General features: G+C 40.6%; 1 protein-coding gene and 1 long non-coding RNA gene across 4 annotated transcripts in view; one reads left to right on the top strand and one right to left on the bottom strand.

The window, feature by feature from the left end:
- Positions 1–20,420, bottom strand: part of LOC147003306 (uncharacterized) — a 176,160-nt gene that overhangs the window by 120,229 nt on the left and 35,511 nt on the right. For all 3 annotated transcript variants that reach the window (XR_015047749.1, XR_015047750.1, XR_015047751.1), the window contains one exon: positions 19,241–19,365. This is a non-coding gene — a long non-coding RNA (uncharacterized LOC147003306). The remainder of the gene's footprint in view (positions 1–19,240; positions 19,366–20,420) is intronic.
- Positions 10,055–13,849, top strand: LOC147003308 (uncharacterized protein C2orf78 homolog). Its single transcript, XM_085840931.1, has 2 exons — positions 10,055–10,073; positions 12,042–13,849. Exons 1-2 carry the CDS (start codon positions 10,070–10,072, stop codon positions 13,847–13,849), a joined length of 1,812 nt encoding a protein of 603 aa, XP_085697057.1. The 5' UTR covers positions 10,055–10,069.

Raw genomic sequence — 20,420 nt, 5'->3', positions numbered from 1 at the left:
ACACTGTAAGAGAAACCTGGAAACCAGCACAACAACAAAACCTTTGACCTAAAACCTGTCATCCGTACATAATATTCTAGGGCAATGGGAACAATGAACTTGTGGGAGTAGGCAATGAATTTCTGATTTGACTTAAAACTCACTCCACAACAAGGAATCTAAATTCAACATTGCTTAGGTAACCTAGAAACTGAAAGTAGATAACCTATACACATAGGGTAAAACAAAAAAACCTGGTCGTTTAACAAAAATGTATTTCAATGAAGTAACTCCTGTTAATATTCTGCTATACTTCTTAGCTGAGTGCCTTAACCTGCCACCATCAGAGGCTTTCGCTGAAAGCAGTTGTGCTAACAGCCAGATATATGGGAGAGGAAGTCTAAAGGAGAGTTCTCCACCAAATGCCTTCCCTCAGAGCTCATTGAAGCCCACAGTTGCAGAGGTGATATGCATGCACCAGCCAGAAGGCTTGTAAGACAAGTAAACAAGGTACTGTGAATCGAATAAAGAAGTTCCACAATTCTTAAATGGGATCTAATATGACTGAAAAGCATCCATAAGACAGAGAACATGTCAACTGGACAAAGCTAAAGCTTAGAGAATGCAAAAAGAGTTTTCCTCTCTCCATATCCTGTAATATGGTTACCAAAGCAAGGAGTAAATTTCAAAAAAATATATAAACAAGTTAAGAAACTGGATTTCAAATGGTCAAATCATCCAATTTCAAAATTGCATATATGTCTGAACAAAATACTCATTAGGGGAAATTCAAAGGGAGAGAAACACTTATAGAAATGTTGCATATGTATGCAAACTTGTACAACTTGTACAACCAATATTGAAATTAAAACGGCAGTTCCACACTAAGTTAAAGATGACCTACCTGCCGATCAAGGCATACCACACTTGGTCAAATACCAATGGATGGCCCATCCAACAACCAAGGACAGTCATACTAACACAGTAGAGTCATGCTCAGCCATTACAACAATGTATATTATGCAATGTGCAGGAAAATGAGAGGAACTAGAAAAAAAAATGATCCTGAGTGAGGTAAAGAAAACCCATAAAGACACCTGTGGAATGCATGTACTGTAATCAGTAGATCCTGAGAACCTGGGTAACAAAGAGGCGTCTAGATGGAGGAACACATGTGTCTCTTGATTATACAGTAACAGAGAAGATTCTAAAGTTATAAAGGTGTATAGGAATTGAAATGATTGTTGAGATGGTAGGGGATATGGAGTGGATGAAGAGAGTGTAGGACGTGAACACAGGTACAGAGAAGCTTTTATGGGTTTGATATGAGAACACACTCAGGGGAATCTTCCTCAAATCTATGAAGGGCTTCCAAATAAGGCCTTCTAGTAATGGGGGTTATAAAGTCTTATAGCATTTCTTTTCCTGGTAAGACTTCCAGTCGCAAAACTTCATAAAATTCTGTTGAGGTTTTACCCATATGTCCCAAGTAGATCAACAAAACCAGGCTGTTCCTTAGATAAAAGGGTACTCTCTATCAGCCAAGAAGGCCCAGTGGCTGATGATAACATCCACATACTCAAGGAATATCAGAAAGTTGAGTGAATAGCAACATGGAGACTTCACCAATACATTTTAGTGCCCTTGCAATGCTAAGGGACTCCTAATGCATAGGACACTAAAAAAGAAACATGGAAACCAGCACAAACACAAAACTCTTGACCTACAACCTGTTGTCCCTACAAAATTTCTAGGGCAATGGGAACAATGACCTTGTGGGAGTAGGCAATGAACATCTGATTTGACTTAAGACTTACTCCACAAGAAGGAACCCTTAGTCAACATTGCTTGGATAACCAAGAACCCGAAACTAGATTGCCTATAGACATAGGGTAAAACAAAAAACCTGGTCATTCAACAAAAATATATATCAATGAAATGTCTCCTGTTAATATTCTGCTATGCTTCTTAGTAGAGTGCCTCACCCTGTCACCATCAGAGGCGTTCTCTGAAAGCAGTTGAGCTAACAGCCAGACATTATGGGAGAGGAAGTCTAAAGGATAGGTCTCCATCAAATGCCTTTCCTCAGAGCTCAGTGAAGCACATGGTTGCAGAGGTGATATGAATGCAAGAGCCAGACGGTGTTGTAGACAAGTAAACAATGTCCTCTGAATCAAATAAAGAAGTTCCAACAATATGAATCAACCGCTACCCCCAAAGCTTACTTCTCTAGCTGCATTTTTAGCAAAAGATGGCATAATCCACCATCATTGTGAAGAGAGGCCCCTTGGTCTTGCAAACTTTATATGTCCCAGTACAGGGAAAACAACAGGTCCAAGAAATAGGAGGGGGTGAGTAGGGAAGCAGGAGGAGGAGGTTATAGGGGATGTTCTTTTTTTTTTAATTAGGTATTTTCCTCATTTCCATTTCCAATGCTATCCCAAAAGTCCCCCATACCCTCCCGCCCACTCCCCTACCCACCCACTCCCACTTTTTGGCCCTGGCCTTCCCCTGTACTGGGGCATATAAAGTTTACATGTCCAATGGGCCTCTCTTTCCAGTGATGGCCGACTAGGCCATCTTTTGATACATATGCAGCTAGAGTCAAGAGCTCCGGGGTACTGGTTAGTTCATAATGTTGTTCCACCTATAGGTTTGTAGATCCCTTTAGCTTCTTGGGTACTTTCTCTAGCTCCTCCATTGGGGGCCCTGTGATCTATCCAATAGCTGACTGTGAGCATCCACTTATGTGTTTGCTAGGCCCCAGCATAGTCTCACAAGAGACAGCTATATCTGGGTCCTTTCAGCAAAATCTTGCTAGTGTATGCAATGGTGTCAGCGTTTAGAGGCTGATTATGGGATGGATCCCTGGATATGGCAGTCTCTAGATGGTCCATCCTTTTGTCTCTGCTCCAAACTTTGTCTCTGTAACTCCTTCCATGGGTGTTTTTTCCCAATTCTAAGAAGGGGCAAAGTGTCCACACTTTGGTCTTCATTTTTCTTGAGTTTCATATGTTTTGCAAATTGTATCTTATATCTTGGGTATTCTAAGTTTCTGGGCTAATATCCACTTATCAGTGAGTACATATCATTTGAATTCTTTTGTGATTTGGTTACCTCACTCAGGATAATGCCCTCCAGGTCCAACCATTGCCTAGGAATTTCATAAATTCATTCTTTTTAATAGCTGAGTAGTACTCCTTTGTGTAAATGTACCACATTTTTTTTATATCTATTCCTCTGTTGAGGGGCATCTGGGTTCTTTCCAGCTTCTGCCTATTATAAACAAGGCTGCTATGAACATAGTGGAGCATGTGTCTTTCTTACTAGTTAGAACATCTTCTGGATATATGCCCATATAGGGGATGTTCTTGATAGCATTTGAAACATAAATGAAGTAAATACCTAATAAAAATTGGAGAAAAAAAAGTAAAGGGAGGAAATGAAAAATAACTATATTCATATCTTATATATACCTATATATGAAATATATTTACATATGTATGCACATGTATGAACATTGATGAATATATAGATATATGGATATATATGAATATATTATTTATATGTATATATATTCCAATAATCCAACATTGATGTTTTCATCAAAAGCTTCCTTGTATTTTTATTATTGTCTTTTTGAACAAATATCTTTAAAAAATGAAACTCCACTCTTGAAGAAAGAAAGAAAGAAAGAAAAAAAAAAAGAAGTTCCACAAATCTTAAATGGGATCTCATATAACGGAAAAGGTTCTGAAATGAAGGGAACCTGTCAACTGGACAAAGCTAAAGCCCACCGAATGGAAAAAGAGTTTTTCTTTCTCCATATCCTGTAATATGGTTACCAAAGCAAGGACTAAATTTCAAATATATATGAACAAGTTGAGAAACTGGATGTCAAATGGTCAAATCATCAAATTTCAAAATTGCATACATATCTGAACAAAATACTCAGTAGAGGAAATTCAAAGGGAGAGAAACACTTATAGAAATGTTGCATATCCTTAGTCATCAGGGAAATGCAAATCGAAACCACTTTGAGATACCATCTCCAACCTGTTTGAATGCCTAAGGTCAGTAACACAACAAATCATGCTGGCGAGGATGTGGAGCAGAGCTGAACACTCCCTTTTTAGTGAGTATGAAAACTTGTACAGCAAGTATTGAAAATAAAAAGGCAGTTCCACAGTAAGTTGAAGTTGATCTACCTGCAGATCTAGGCATACCACTCTTGGGCATATACCCAATGGATGATCCTTACAACAACATGGACAGTCATGCTAACACAATGGAGTCATAATCTGCTATTACAAAAATAAATATTATGCAATGTGCAGGAAAATGAATGGAACTAGAAAAAAAAATCATCGTGAATGAGATAACGAAAACCTATAAATTCACCTGTGGATTGCATGTACTAAAATCAGTAGAACCTGAGAACCTGGGTAAAGAAGAGGGATCCAGATGGAGGAACACATGTGTCTCTTGGGTATACAGTAACACAGTAGATTCTAAAGGTATAAAATGGTGGATGGGAATGAAAATGATGGTTGAGATAGTAGGGATATGTGATGGATGGATAGAGTGTAGGCAATGAACATAGGTACAGAGAGGCTATTATGGGTGTGACATGGGAACCCACTCAAGGGAAACTTCCTCAGATCTATGAAGGGCATCCAAATAAGGACTTCTAGTAATGGGGGGTATAAAGTCTTGTCGCATTTCTTGTCCTGGTAAGACTTCCAGTGGCAAAACATCATAAAATTCTGCTGAGGTTTTGGCCATATGTCCCATGTAGATCAACAAAACCAGGCTGTTGCTTAGACAAAAGGGTGCTCTCTATCACCACAGAAGGACCCATAGCTGAAAATAACATACACACCCTCACTGAATATCGAGTAGTTGGGTCGATGGCAACATGGAGCCTTCACCAATACATTCTAGTGCCCTTGCAATGCTATGGGACTACTGAGGCATAGGACACTGAAAGAGAAACATGGAAACCAACAATCCACAAAACCCTTGGCCTACAACCTGTTGTCCCTATATAATGTTCTAGCGCAATGGGAACAATGAACATGTGGGAGTAGGCAATGAACTTCTGATTTGACTTAAGACTTACTCCACAAGAACGAATCTATAGTCAATAATGCTTGGGTAACCAAGAACCGGAAACTAGACAGCCTATAGACATAGGGTAAAACAAAAAACCTGGTCATTCAACAAAAATGTATATCAATGAAATGACTCCTGAAATATTCTCCTATACAATAGTTTCTCTGAAGGCAATTGAGCTAACAAGCCAGCCATTATGGGAGAGGAAGTCTAAAGGACAGGTCTCCATCAATTGCTTTCCCTCATATATCTCAGTGAAGCACACAGTTGCAGAGGTGAAATGAATATATGAGCCAGGTGGTGTGGAAGACAAGTAAACAAGGTCCTCTGAATCAAAGACAAAAAAAAAAGAAAGAAAGAAAGAAAGAAAGAAAGAAAGAAAGAAAGAAAGAAAGAAAGAAAGAAAGAAAGAAAGAAAGAAAAAACAAGCAAGTTCTTCCCAGCTCAGAGACACTAAAGTGGTAGCACAGTCCCTGCATATGTCTGGAGCAGCTCCTTTGCATATAAATCATCTCAATATTAGCTTACTATTTTTATGGGGATAGTAGCTATGAGGACAAGTAGGTCTCTTATTTTGATGACTGCATTTGGGCCTCTTTTACTCCTATCATTTGGCCATATTACACTTTGAAAAGATAGTCTTCCTCCTTCTCAGTATACTTTTTATTTGGTTCTGTTTGTTGGTTGTCCTTGTAAAGCCTGTTCACTCCTAAGGAAAGATGCAAACTGAATGGAAACTGAGGAGTGAGGGGTTGGGAATGAGCAAGAATGTAGAGGTAAATGAATCTAAAATCAGGATACATTCTAAAAAGGAAAATTAAATAAATCAATGTACAAAATTTTAAATGAATAAACAGAAACTATGAGATTAAAAAAGTATAGGTTACATTCTCTCTCTTTGTATCTACCCCTCTTTTCTCTCTGTGTGCATGTGTTTATTTTGTATTTCTGTTTCCTTCTTCCTCTCCCTCCTCTTCTCCATCTATCTCTTCTCTCAATCTGCTTAATTTCAGAATCCTGGCAATATTCATTTTGGGTCTACAGTGCTACAGAAGGACAATGTTTTTTCCCTGTGCCATCTAAAACCAGGAGTATACTTTCAAGCATGATCTTAGCAAATGTGTCAAATTATTTAACAGTTGACAGAAGAGGAGTGAATCTCATTTCTGACGTCATGTGGAAAATTACATTCTTACTGCAGAAATTTGTTCCGAACTAAACAACTTTCTACTGTCTGCATGGAGGGACATCTGTACAGAACTAGACATGCAGCTGCATGAAACAGCACTAGCTCGGAGTAAAAGCCCCTGAGTAAACATTCTAGAACCTCATGTGACTGCTGGAGGACAGTTAAAATGGCTCTAATATAATTTTTAATAAAAAACTAATCAACACTGTTGTATTAGTTAATGCTTTGTGAGGTAGATAGAATACAAAATGTGTATAAATTCATATTAGACATATGTCAAATAACAGTCTATGAACTTACCAGGGAGTGACAAAAATGGGAGGTGCAACATAGGATAAAATGAAGAAAGACACAGATTTCTCTGTGTATCAACAAAATACCAGGTGCATTTCTGTGCATGAAGGTACCCAGAGATGGTGAAAAGGTTGGTTATTTATTGAAAAATAAACCAAAATACCTACATTACTTTCTTTTTCCATTTAGTCTAACACCCTGTACAAACTAAGGCCTTCTTTTGTTCTCTACCTGTTCCACTGTCTCTGCCTTAGGCAGATCTCAGATCCAAGCAGGGCAGACAATGCTAGAAGACCAAGATTCTTCAGAGTTTGTTGCAAGGAGAAAGAAGCTAAAGTAACTGCCACTCTCCTTTTAAGACACCAGACTTGGTAGCTCACAATCATGATTCTACAGAGAGAAAGCCATGGACATAAAGAATGTCCATGAGTCTGAGGCTGGAGGGAGATACACAGTCATTTCCAAAACAACATGAGTTAAAGAGAAAAACCTGTCTCTGGAAAATGAAAGAAGAGTAGAGAAAATATCCAGAGGAAGCAGAATGTGGGCAGGAGAACAGCAACAAATGCTGAAAGAGGAAACACATGCAGTCAGCCTCATCATCAGTCCTTCTGTTGTTTGCTGATAAGTGCAGAACTCATGTTACATGCATCTGTCAGACAAAATCAAGACTACTGTGTCTAGAAATTTACTGTGCTATCACACTCTAGTGTAAGGATGCAGGAGCAAGCTGGTCCAAGGATCAAAGGCTACAGAGCAGGGATGAAAAGGCGAGAACAGGGATCTGAGGCCAACCTAGACCAGAATAGACAAATAAAGAATTTAAAAAGAAAGACTCCTGGACAAGAAACCTGAAAAGAGCCACATTCTTGGGATTCACATTCTCCTACAGGGTGCTTTCAATGCACTCAGCCCTGCCCTTCAACATGGTCACAAAGGAGCCCTTTGATCACATTCTTTATTCATGGACAGATGCAGACAGCTCACAACTCAAAAACAGTTTCTCAACCTAGTTGCCTCAACCTAGGTGACCCTCTCCTTCCTGCCCAAGGCTACTGTCCCTATGTTTAATGTGTGTTGATGGGATACATTTTATTGGAGTGTGACAGATCATATGCACATTATTAAAACCAGTCCATGAATCTGATAAGAAATACTGCCGGGCGGTGGTGGCACATGCCTTTAATCCAAGTACTCGGGAGGCAGAGGCAGGCGGATTTCTGAGTTCGAGGCCAGCCGGGTCTGCAAAGTGAGTTCCAGGACAGCCAGGGCTACACAGAGAAACCCTGTCTCGAAAAAAAAAAAAAAAGAAGAAAGAAATACTGATATGATTTCCTAAGTTAAAAGGCAAGGCAAAAGGAACAGCCACGTGAAGATTACCTCCTTTCAACAGCACATATCTCAGCATTCAGAGCTGCTATTTCTCTACTATCTTGTCCACTCAGTCCTGTCTTGCAGCCCAGAATCCCTCCTTCCCATTGGCTACTGACTGATTTATGACATCACTCTCCCTCTTAGCCTACCAGCACCTGGTAGAATGCTGGGGTTTCCATGGTACTGCCTGTAAACACATTTGGATCATTACAGGTAACCTGTGACCAGTGACCAGTGAGCTCTGTTTGATACTGGACACACTCGCTGGTTTGGTCAGCTTATCAGACGAAGACTACCATTTATCTGGCTCAATTGTAGGGTGGAGTACTGTTACTCCCCATACAGAGCCCCCCTAAATATGTCAGGTAAGGAAAGCAACTTTCAAATATTTTTTATCACATCTCTCCAAATTTTTAGAATATGTTTAAATCTTTAGAATACTAGGGATGACATGGATATAGACATCTCACGTTGAAAGTCATATTAACTTTTGTTCTTACTAAGAATGTGACTTTAGACACATAGTTTACTCTCAACGGATTCTTTATCCACCTCAGAGAGATTACAGTGTTACTATGGTTTGTGCTCTGTGCTGTTGAATCTTAAAAGAGAAGGAATGTGGGAGAGACTAAGACGGTGCTAGACTCTGCAAAGGTAGTTCTTCTTGTGAAAGAAATATTGAAGCTGTTACATGAAAGATTCACAAGAACTGGGGGACAAAAAATCCAAAGTTTAAAGATGTAGGGCTAGAAAACAGAAATAGAAGGAGTCAAATCTGCAGAGATGATCTTGAAAGAACACAAAGATAGTTTGGGACAGAATGTTGCAGAGAACCACACATTTTAAATCAAAAGGCTCAAGGCACTGTCATTTCCCAAGCCTTTTTTAGGCAACCATATGGTTGAGATTCTTCTCGGCACCAGTTCACTGTCATATATAGAGAATATTATCCCACTCTGGTTCCCGGCTTTTACCACATCTTGTGCAGAGTTTTCTGATTCTTGTATGCACTGGTTGTGTTGGATACTATCAGTTGGGGCTGAGAACTCCATAGTCAGTTGTTCTCTGTACAACACTAACTGACACAGGTGGGAAATCCTCACAAGGCTTCCCCTCTCCAAGAGTTACAGGCAATTAACAGGAACAGAGGAAGAGTAAATCTTGTTCAGGGATCAACCTTCTAATAGGTTACCAAATCCCAAAGGGTCAGCCCTAAACACATGTACACACCATGAAATGTGACCAGTAGGTTGTATACATAAAGTCATAAACACACAGGTGTTTAAGAGTTATACTTATATAAGATTTCATCAGTTATAGGAGTGGGAAGGACAAAGGAAGAAGTAGCAAAGTAAATTAAGTAAATACAATATTCATATACAAACTCCCTGACATGTAATTTTTTAAAAAACAAAAATACCCACAGATTATAGATTCCTAGTACTCAACTATAACAGCAGCATAGATCCAGAGGCAGGTTGGTTTCTGTGATTTCAAGTCTAGCCTACTCTTAAATAAAGAGTCCATGTCTCTTTACATAGATGTGCACAGGACAGGGAAAAGGCAGTAGCTTGAAAAGCTATCTAAGGCTCTCCTACCTCTAAACACTGCTACTGTAGGACAGAGTTTTGAGGCAATGTCACAGCAGGTATGAGAGCAAGACAAAGCAGGGCAAAGAAGGAATATGTCTACGTTGGAGCAAAGGTTGAACCAGATCAACCAGGAATTCCATGCCCACAGAGGAAGATCAGGTAGCTCAGCAAAGGAGTGTCATTCTGGCTAGTTCCAAGAATCAATCTGAGCACCTGCAATTGGGATGCTGGAGGAAACTTCAGCCTTAGTCAATCACAGCTAGTACAAACTGGATATAGCACTGCTCCCCACAGTAACTTAGAAAACATCAACCTCACCATTTCCACTGTCTTCTTCCTCTCTACAGAAAATTTCCAAAGTTCACCTTTCTTCGGGACAGAAAGCAATCTGCACCCTTCTCTGCCTAGGCTGAGCAACTCCATACAGCCTGCAGGAATGGTGTGCAACTTTTCCAGCGTTCCCACCACAGATGTGAGTTCAGCATGGCTTCTACCATCAGCATCCAGCACTTCTGTCCAGCCGCTCATGGGTAATGCCTATCTTAACCCACATGCTGGCACAACCATGCTGACAGTGCTAACAGAGCAGGGACAGATTTCCACCTCGGCACCCTCCTATCCAGGTGCTCTCAAGTGGGATTGCACTGGAAGCACACATGGGAGGGAAGATGCACTCCAGGAATTCAATATGACCCTCACTGACCAGGACACTAGACTCTCCTCCCTGGCTGTGACAAACCAGTGTGATAAAATTTTAGATCCCAATGCCACAGTTCCTTTTTATCCAACACTGCCTGCCAGCTTTGTCCAGGTCACACCACTGCAGATGCCAAATCAAGGATACAGCCTGGCACCTTCCTACCAGGAGGGCAGCCAGGTCTATTACTACGAGCACAACAACCTGGGCCCTCTGATAGCTGGAGAATTTGGGCAGTGTTTGCAACCCCATGGTTCTGTGCCCTACCCTGGGAGTCAGACCTCTGCGTTCCAACCAGAGATGGTGATGGTGCTAAAAGAGATTCAGCCAAGGAATAACCAAATACCACTTTTTACCTCTGCCTTCTCCTATTCCACATCTGCTCAGTCCATGCCAGACAACGGTCTTCCTGGTGAGTACAGATCCAGGAGGGAAGTAGTGGGATCAGCACTCCAAAAAATGGACCTATATCTTTTAGTAGTGGACAGTCCACACAGAGGGAGAATGAGTCTCCTGACAGGTTAAGTACAGCTCTGGCTTTCCACCACCACCTTCAGACTCTATCAAAGGAGAGAATGCAAGGCCACAGTGAGTAGCATCCATCCTGTATTAAATGATATCCATGGAGCACACCATAGTCACACATGTAACTAACTATACAGAATAATCCGTCCTATCCACCAATACACTGCAATAGACTCCTTCCTGACCTATTATTGATCTTGTGTCTAGAAGACACTGAGGAATTGTTTTGGTAACACAGGATTTTCCATGAGTTGAAATCCTCCAGAGCAATGTAGCTCAGAATCTGTCCTGGAGGAAGAATTCCTCCCAGATTCTCAGCACCTGTTCTGGAATTTTCTGACACTTAACATTATAAAGAGAGTATGGCATAGTCAAGATACCATTTCTAATTTGGCTAAGCCTGCTCTTTTTTTGTTTGTTTGTTTTGTTTTGTTTTGTTTTGTTTTTTGCTGTAGTACTGAAGAGGTAACCCATGTCCAAGAACATAAGATCATGTAGACATGTTCTCTACTACTAAGTCTCACCCAAGCCCAACAATTTCAAATTCTCATACCATTTTGCATTCCACTTATAAGATTGTGAAACATGGGGCTGGAGAAAACCATTGGTTGTTTAAATGCTTGCCTTGCAGCAGTGCCTAAGTGGGTTTGGATACTTAAACCTACATAAAAAACCAAGATTCTGGGGTCATCTGAGTAATGACATTATTCAAAGGGTCAGATAAGTTTTTGGAAATTATACACCAGACAACCTAGTTCCACGAAAATGAGAGGCGCTCTTAATAAAGACAAAGAGAAAGGAAAGTGAGTAACACACTTCCAGGTAATTTGGTCACTGACCTACTGAGGGTTTTTCACCACAAACCGCACAAACAGGAAGGAAAACAAAAATATCTGAGAAAGCATGACATGCAATGGTCTGCAGAAACAGAGCAGTCACCATCCGTCTGCCCACAGAGGTAGCATCCAAGCTCTTCATCAAGAGCTCATAGGAATGTCCTCCCACTGCTACCGGGGCCAAATGCTGTGGTCCTATGAAATGGGGTTGCCGGGCGTGGTGGCGCACGCCTTTAATCCCAGCACTCGGGAGGCAGAGGCAGGCGGATTTCTGAGTTCGAGGCCAGCCTGATCTACAAAGTGAGTTCCAGGACAGCCAGGGCTACACAGAGAAACCCTGTCTCGAAAAACCAAAAAAAAAAAAAAAAAAGAAATGGGGTTGGGGGTGGGGAGCATCTCATTTACCCCAGGCACTGACTTCTTCCTTCACTCTTTTCCAGTGGTTGAAATGGAGACGTCCCTGGGATTGCCATCTTCAGGCCAGACACATGGTCAGCTGCAGAGTCCAGAACTCTGCCACACCTGTGTCCAGGTTTCCCAGATAAGGCCACCAGCTGTCAACGGGGACAGGGCATTAACAGCCACAATCCACAGTCCTTCAGAGTTCCTGGACTTGCCTCCAGCTCCAAGCCTGGAACAACCAGAGAACAAGACCATGCCCGAGATAAAGGAGGGCACAAAAGAAAACCAAGACACGCCAATCCTGACTTTGGAACACCCTGACTTGCAGCAGCCTCTGCACTGCACTGATACTGAGAACCTCAGGCAGAAGCCTGATTCTGATAAGGCCCATTTGGGATGCATCAGCATAGATCCGAAAGAGCTTGTGGGGCTAGAGAATGAGATTGGATCCAGCTTTGACTTTAAAGACATCACTAGGTTTGGGGCAGACATTCAACTTCCCCAACTCCTAAACACCCTCACAGACATAGACCAAGATCAGTCCTGTGAAAACTGGAGAGTCACCAGTGGCCCCTCTGACCAGGTGAGGAAGAACAAACATAAATCCTTTGAGTTGCTTGAGGGGGATCCTCAGGCCAAAATCCAGCACTGGGACCTGGTAGAGGGAGAGGGGGCTGTGGGTGTTGCTGGGGCCAGTGACAAGGCTATTGACATCATGGCAAAGCACCCAGAAGGCAAAGTTCTCAAAGTGCCCACCAGCAAGAACAGAAGAGCTAGAAAACAGGAGCAAGAAAGACCAAGTGGACCAGAGAACAAATCCAAGAAAACAGAGGAGCTTAAGCAGTCAAGGAAGAGAGTCAAAGCAGAAGAGAAGACCACCATCCCCAAGACCAAGAGGAAGAGGAACCCACCTGAGCTCAGTCAAAACAGCTTCAAGAAGCCTCGAACCAACCTTGCAATGCACATGCTGGAGTCTGTGCAGGTCTTCCATCCACTCGGGAAGAAGAGTGAGATGAAAACTGGCATCTCCTCCTTCAGAGGTCTGCAAACCTTCACCAGCAACAAAGATCCAGGTCAAGGCTCAGTTACTACAACAGTGTTAAACATGCCATGTGAGGGCCAGGGTCCTCCCAAAAGCCCAGGGAAGTTTCAGAGAGCAGAGAGCAGTGTTGACAAAGATTGTCTATCTCCATCCCAGTATGAGCTGCCCCCAGCTGGGAAGGTCAAGTTAGTTCCTTTGCCTTTTCCAACTCTGGACAAGCCTCAATCCAGACCTGCTTCTAGAAAGCCTCTTTCCCTGGCTTTACGCAAGCCCACTACAGTTTACCCTGTGCAGCCTCACTCTCACTCAGCTCAACCTACCACACTCAGGCCAGCCCAACCACCTCCTGTGAGCACATCTTTGATAGCCTCTGCCAAGCCAGCTCCTCCAATTTCCTCCAGTGCCACTGGACCTAATGTAACCAACTCCAACCAGTCTAGTGCTGTGCCCCAGTTGGCCACCTCGAGGCTTGTACCCTCCAGAGCATCATCTCACACATCATTCCAGAGAGAGCTTGTTTCTGCTGCCAGGAACAAGGTACCATCGCCTCCCAAACCTCCAACCCAATATCTGCTGCATGACTTCAGCCGCCAACCCATTCCATGGAAGAAAGTCGACATTCTGGGACCAGTTGTCTCACAACCCATCACAAAAGAGCAGAGGCCAGAGAGGGAGGCCATGAAGAGGCGAGCCCAACAAGAGCGTGAGAATGCTGTCAAGAACCCCTCTACTGGGAAACTGCAGATTTTCCTTCAGAGGGAGAGGGATATGGAAATTTCTCAATATTATGGCTATGCAATATAAGAGCTTGCCAGATCACTGCAACAAAGTGCTTTTCGACATTTACTTGAAGAGATATAGTCACTGATACAGAGGTATAAAAGTAAAGAAAAATATATAAATATGCATATACATAAGTACATGTGCAGGAATATAGAAGACTAAGTATATAGATAGATAGAATAAAAACATACCCACATGAATTTTAATAGTCAAATTGCCATATAATGTTAAGTTGACTAGTTTATTCTGTTTCTCTTAACTGTGATGAATTTGTTTTTATTATATTCTATACGAACATAAACTTAAGAAATTATTTAACATTAAATCAATTGAGAAAATTCTATAGTTGTGCTAAAATTATTTTCAAGTTTTTCATTCACTGGACATGGTATATCTTGAATTACATACTGAATATTGAGCACACACTCCTTCCATTTCCATAAACCTGTACATTTCTCACCTCTCAACACAGCTCATATTCATTTTTATGCTACATGGATTTTTTTCAATTTTATGAATCATATACATGCAAGATTTCACTTATAAAAGTATGATCTAGGACACATACATGGAAGAAAATAGAATTTACTGAGCCTGGTTAAGGCATGATAGTCTCCACTAAATTGTTTTCCTGTCGACAGCATAATTTCATTTTTATGAATAAATTTCCCATTGTGTTTACAGATCACATGTCCTTTATACTCTTCTCTGTTGTTGACACTAAGGCTATTTCCCTAATGTATCTGCTGTGGACTGTTGTAATAGCTGTTTTTGGTGTTAACCTGACTACATCTCTAATTAATTAAAACTCATTTTATTGTGTACACCTGTGAGGGGTTTTCTTAATTAAAAGTTATTAACTCATTTGCAGTACAAATACTGAATATTGATCTGGATCTTCTTTGGTGGGAAGATATACCTTTAATTTGGGCCAAACCTCCTGTGTCAGTCTATATAAACAATGTGGATTAGGAATCTTTAAGTTCTTTGCTTGCTTTTCCTTGCACTTGCTATCCAGTTCATTCCTCTACTGGCATTACAGCCTCATTCTTCAGGATTCCAGACAATGTATACTGAAGACCAGCTCAAATAGCCACATGGATTGAATAGCTACAGGACTGGTGTTAGACAGCCATTATTGTACTATTACTGTACTACAAGACCACAGCCTGCAAGTCATTCATATAGATAGATAGATAGATAGATAGATAGATAGATAGATAGATAGATAGATAGATAGATAGATTCTCCATAGATATTCATTGTATCAATTTTGTTCCTTTAGGGAACTCTTAACTAGATATTCTGGCTATGCAGAGTTAGAGCCAAGTACAACTGTGCTACAACCAACACTGACAGGCAAATATGTCTCTAATATAGTGATTTGAATTCCTTTCTATAAATACCCAGGGGTGGTATTACCTGGGCCATTTGTTAGATTCATTTTTAATTTTTTGAAGAGCCTCCCTTCCACTGTGTTTCTGCTGTGTAGTAATTCTAGCAAACACTCATGCACACTTTTTTTTTTTGAGACAGGGTTTCTCTGTATAGCCCTGGCTGTTCTGGAACTCACTTTGTAGACCAGGCTGGCCTTGAACTCAGAAATCTGCCTGCCTCTGCCTCCCGAGTGCTGGGATTAAAGGTGTGTGCCACCACGCCCAGCTTTCATGGACACTTTTAAAGGTAAATAGAATGTCTGTACTTTTGGTCAGCAGCTCCCTCAGTAACTTGTGGAAATCATGGAGCCCTGAGTCGCACTACTTTTGGACAATTCTTCAAAGATTTTTCTTATTTTATGAATGTGAGTATGCTATCTGCATGTACATCTGCATGCCAGAAGAAGGTATCAAATCCCATTATAGATGGTTTTGAGCCTCCATGATTTTGCTGGGAATTGAACTCAGGACCTTTGGAAGATCACCCAGTGCTCTTAACCACTGAGCCATCTTTCTAGCCTGACTTTGGAGTTTTAAGCACAAAAACTATATCTTGAGCTGACACATTTCAGTTTTCAGTAAGAGTTATCAAGATGCAGAACTATAGAAGCAAAAAGGCAAGGATAGTACATTTAGGGGATTTTCCTGGATCCAGGAACTATGTCCTAGGTGTTTGATCGTTATGCCTTTCTTGTCATTTTTGGCAGGTGTAGGGGGCTCTACATGCTGAATTCTAAGGTCAGCATGTGGTTTCCATCATGGTCTCAGTTGTGCTAAGGTCTGGGGCCTGTTATAACTCCTATACACGATGTAAAAGCTTATATCCTTACCAGTGATACAGAAGATTTTTCTGCAAACTTGACAGTGTTTGTCATTTCTTGACTCAATTAGTGCCATTGATCACTTGTTCTTTAGTTGGTGGTAGTAATTGGGAAGGCTACATAACCTTCAGGAAACACAGCCTTCCTAGCAGAAGTGGATAATTAGAAGTGTCCTTTAAGGTTATAGTCTAGAAGTGATTCTGGCCTTTCTCTTACCAGGTCAGCCAGGACATGAGAAGCCACTGCTATACACCACACTGCTATTAACTGTGCTATTCCACCATGCCTGCCCTGCTGTGATACACTACAGATCTCTGAACATGAGCGCAAACAAACCTCCCCTCCTTGTTTCTGCCAGGTATCAAGAAAGAAACTAAAAGGTTGTAGAGAGTGTTCAGTGTATGCTGTCAAGTTTTGTGTCAACTTTAGCTTTGAAACAAGATAAAGATATCTGATCCCAGGGACTCTAAATTGAGAAAATGCCTCCAGAAAATCAGGCTGAAAGCAAAACTTCAGGGCATTTTCTTAATAAGTCATTGAGATTGTAGGACCCATTCCATTCTACATGGTGCCATTCCTAGGCCGGTGGACCTAGAGCCCCTAAGAAAATTGGTTGAGTGTGGCTGGAGAGATGGCTCATTGGTTACGAGCACTGGCTATTCTTCCAAAGGTCCTGAGTTCAATTCCCAGAAACCAAATGGTGGCTTACAACCATCTATAATGTATTCTGATTTCATTTTCTGATGTGCATTTAAAAAGGGCATTCGCCAGGGCCAGGTGCAGGAGTGGGTGGGTTGGGGAGCAGGGCCGTGGGAGGGTATAGGGGGCTTTGGGGATAGCACTTGAAATGTAAATGAAGAAAATATCTAATAAAAAATTAAAAAGGCATACACATATATATATAATACATGCATAAATCGTTTTTAAAAACTAAGCTGAGGAACCAGTGTGCATCACTAATCCATGGCCTCTGCATCAGGTACTCTCTCCAGATTGCTTCACATTTTGAACCCTTGCCTTGGCTTCCCTCAATGGACTGTGACTCAGGATATTTAAGAGTGATCAATAAACCTCTTTCTTCCCAGTTTGCTTTTGGACATGGTGTTTAATTAGTGACATTGACACTCTAACTAAAATAATTGATGAATGTGCTTGCGATCAGACCTGATGACAGTGGCTGTGGCTGAGGCCAACAAACACACATAACTGTAAAAGGGATAAGAGAAAGTAACTAATTCAAATCATGTCCTGATTTTCATATACTCATGTATTTAAAACCTGAAGCTTATTGTTAAATTTCTGTATGAAAATGTTCTTCTAAACAGGCAGAGAAAGAAATTAGGGAAACAACACCCTTCTCAATAGTCACAAATAATATAAAATACCTTGGTGTGACTCTAAGGAAGTGAAAGATCTGTATGATAAGAACTTCAAGTCTCTGAAGAAAGAAATTAAAGATTTCAGAAGATGGAAAGATCTCCCATGCTCATGGATTGGCAGGATCAACATTGTAAAAATGGCTATCTTAACAAAAGCAATCTACAGATTCAATGCAATCCCCATCGAAATTCCAACTCAATTCTTCAACGAATTAGAAAGAACAATCTGCAAATCATCTGGAATAACAAAAAAAAAAAAAAAAACTAGGATAGCAAAAACTCTTCTCAAGGATAAAAGAACCTCTGGTGGAATCACCAGGCCGGACCTAAAGCTTTACTTCAGAGCAATTGTGATAAAAATGGCATGGTATTGGTATAACGACAGAAAAGTAGACCAATGGAATAGAACTGAAGACCCAGAAATGAACCCACACAACTTATGGTCACTTGATCTTCAACAAGGGACCTAAAACCATCCACTGGAAAACAGCATTTTCAACAAATGGTGCTGGCTCAACAGGCGGTTATCATGTAGAAGAATGAGAATTGATCCATTCCTATCTCCTTGTACTAAGGTCAAATCTAAGTGGATCAAGGAGGTCCACATAAAACCAGAGACACTGAAACTTATAGAGGAGAAAGTAGGGAAAAGCCTCAAAGATATGGGTACAGGGGAAAAATTCCTGAATAGAACAGCAATGGCTTGTGCTGTAAGATCGAGAATCGATAAATGGGACCTCATAAAATTGCAAAGCTTCTGCAAGGCAAAAGACACTGTCAATAAGACAAAAAGACCACTAACAGATTGGGAAAGGATCTTTACCTATCACAAATCGGATAGGGGACTAATATCCAATATATATAAAGAACTCAAGAAGGTGGACTCCAGAAAATCAAATAACCCCATTAAAAAATGGGGCTCAGAACTGAACAAAGAATTCTCACCCAAGGAATACCGAATGGCAGAGAAGCACATGAAAAAAATGTTCAGCATCCTTAATCATCAGGGAAATGCAAATCATAACAACCCTGAGATTCCATCAGATTCTCTGGGGGGGGGAGGGTATGGGGGACTTTTGGGATAGCACTGGAAATGTAAATGAGGAAAATACCTAATAAAAAAAAAAGAAAAGAAAATGTTCTTCAGTCTTTGATAAGACAGCTTGAAGACTTCCAGGCAGCAAACAAAAGAAACCTTCAGAAATGTAGCAAGATGTTAGCTCTAAAAGCACACTGGCATTGACTGAAGTAGGCAGCTATGTGTGTGAGTGTTGGCACACAAAACCCACAGCATGAGTGGGAAGTTCAGAGGTGGACTCTCTGAAGTTAGTCCTTCTGTGTCACAGTTCAATTTGGTGATGGAATACAGGAGGTCAGATTTGGGTGGCAAACAGCTTTACCTGCTGAGCCATCTCGCCAGTCCTCCTTCAAGTTTTCCATAACAAGTTGCCAAAGGTAGGTGGAGTAACCACTGTGTCACTGAACTTTAAATTCTGAAACAACTTTCATAGATTCACTCATGGAAAAATGCATTTCCAAGTTGCAAAGTTTACCCTACATTGCTATTAACAAGGAAAAAATAAGTTGTCATTCACGTTAAATAATTTTTTAAGTAACCAAAAAGATGTTTCCCCATCCATTTGTAAAAACTTTCAATATAGTTGCATGTTTTCTGTATATACTTGGGGTTTTTTTTTACTAATATTTCTATAACCATCTTAAAAATTAAGACTATCTAACCTATAAGTGGACCCCACTTATATAAAAACACCTCACCTGAGAACATCTCTTAAGAATACAGGTTCTGACAACATTTTCTGCAGGAGTTTTCCGCTTCTGTGGTAATCCAGGTCCACCTTCCTTATTATGGAATAAAGCAGCTTCGCATACACAGTAATTATCTGCAGAAGGAGGGGATTCCAGCATGAGATAATCAGTAATATAATTCTCTTTTCAAGCAGACCATGTTCTTGGCAGTAGCCTCAACAATGAATTGAGTTTAGTGCACTTATGTAAAATGCATAGAATTTAAGCCCCAGCAGTGCACTGGAAAATTTTCAGCTACAACCTGAACATTGCTGTGATGCATTTGTGTAGCAGTAAAGGCATACAGCTGAAGGACTTTACTTCAGATTCTAATTATTCCTGTAAACTGGATGCCTTTAACCTGAATTTGAATCACTGGCTTTTGACTGTTCATAATAAAAACTTAACTAGTTTGTCAAGCCATCGTACATAAGGACATTTCTTGTAAAGATATGAGGCTTTAGTAGCTTTAACAAGGAGATTTGCTTCAAAAAGATTGTAGTTCATAAAAGCAAAAGTTATACATTAGGGTTATTTCATTTTTTCCTGATTTTTATATATGTATTCTTACAATTTAACCTCTTTTTAACAAAGAGTTTAACAATGAAGCTTGGGCTCTAATCTTAAAAGATGTATATATGTAAATGTGTATATATACAAACTTCTATCATTTGCCAAACTTGGGCATGAAAACTTTAAGAGAGATAAAGAATAAAAAATAGAAACTCAAAAGAAAACAAAAAAACAAAAACAAAAAAAAAAACAGATTCTGGGGATTAGGGAGATGGTTCAGGGATCAAGAGCACTGGTTGCTTTTCCAGAGATTCCAGCCCACAGTGGGTGGCTAGAAAGCTGTAACTTCAGATTCAATGGAGTTCTCTTCTGCCCTCTATGAATACTTACACACACACATACACACCCACACAAACACATACACTTACACACTTTTAAAATCTTTTTTAAAAACATGTAGATTCCTGGAGCTGGAGATATGGTTCAGTGGATAAAGAACTCTGGCTCCTCTTTCAGAGAACCAAAGTTAATTTCCCAGCACCCACATGACAATTCACATCAATCTGTAAATCAAGGTCTAGGGCTTGTGACATCTTACACATGCATCACACATGAAGCCAGAACATCAATGAACATA

The sequence above is a fragment of the Mus caroli genome, unplaced genomic scaffold (genome assembly GCF_978045245.1).
Source record: "Mus caroli unplaced genomic scaffold, Mus_caroli_1 scaffold_8, whole genome shotgun sequence".
Lineage (NCBI taxonomy): Eukaryota > Metazoa > Chordata > Mammalia > Rodentia > Muridae > Mus > Mus caroli.
Note: the sequence above shows the minus strand (reverse complement) of the source record. Positions and strands in the feature narration are given on the sequence as shown.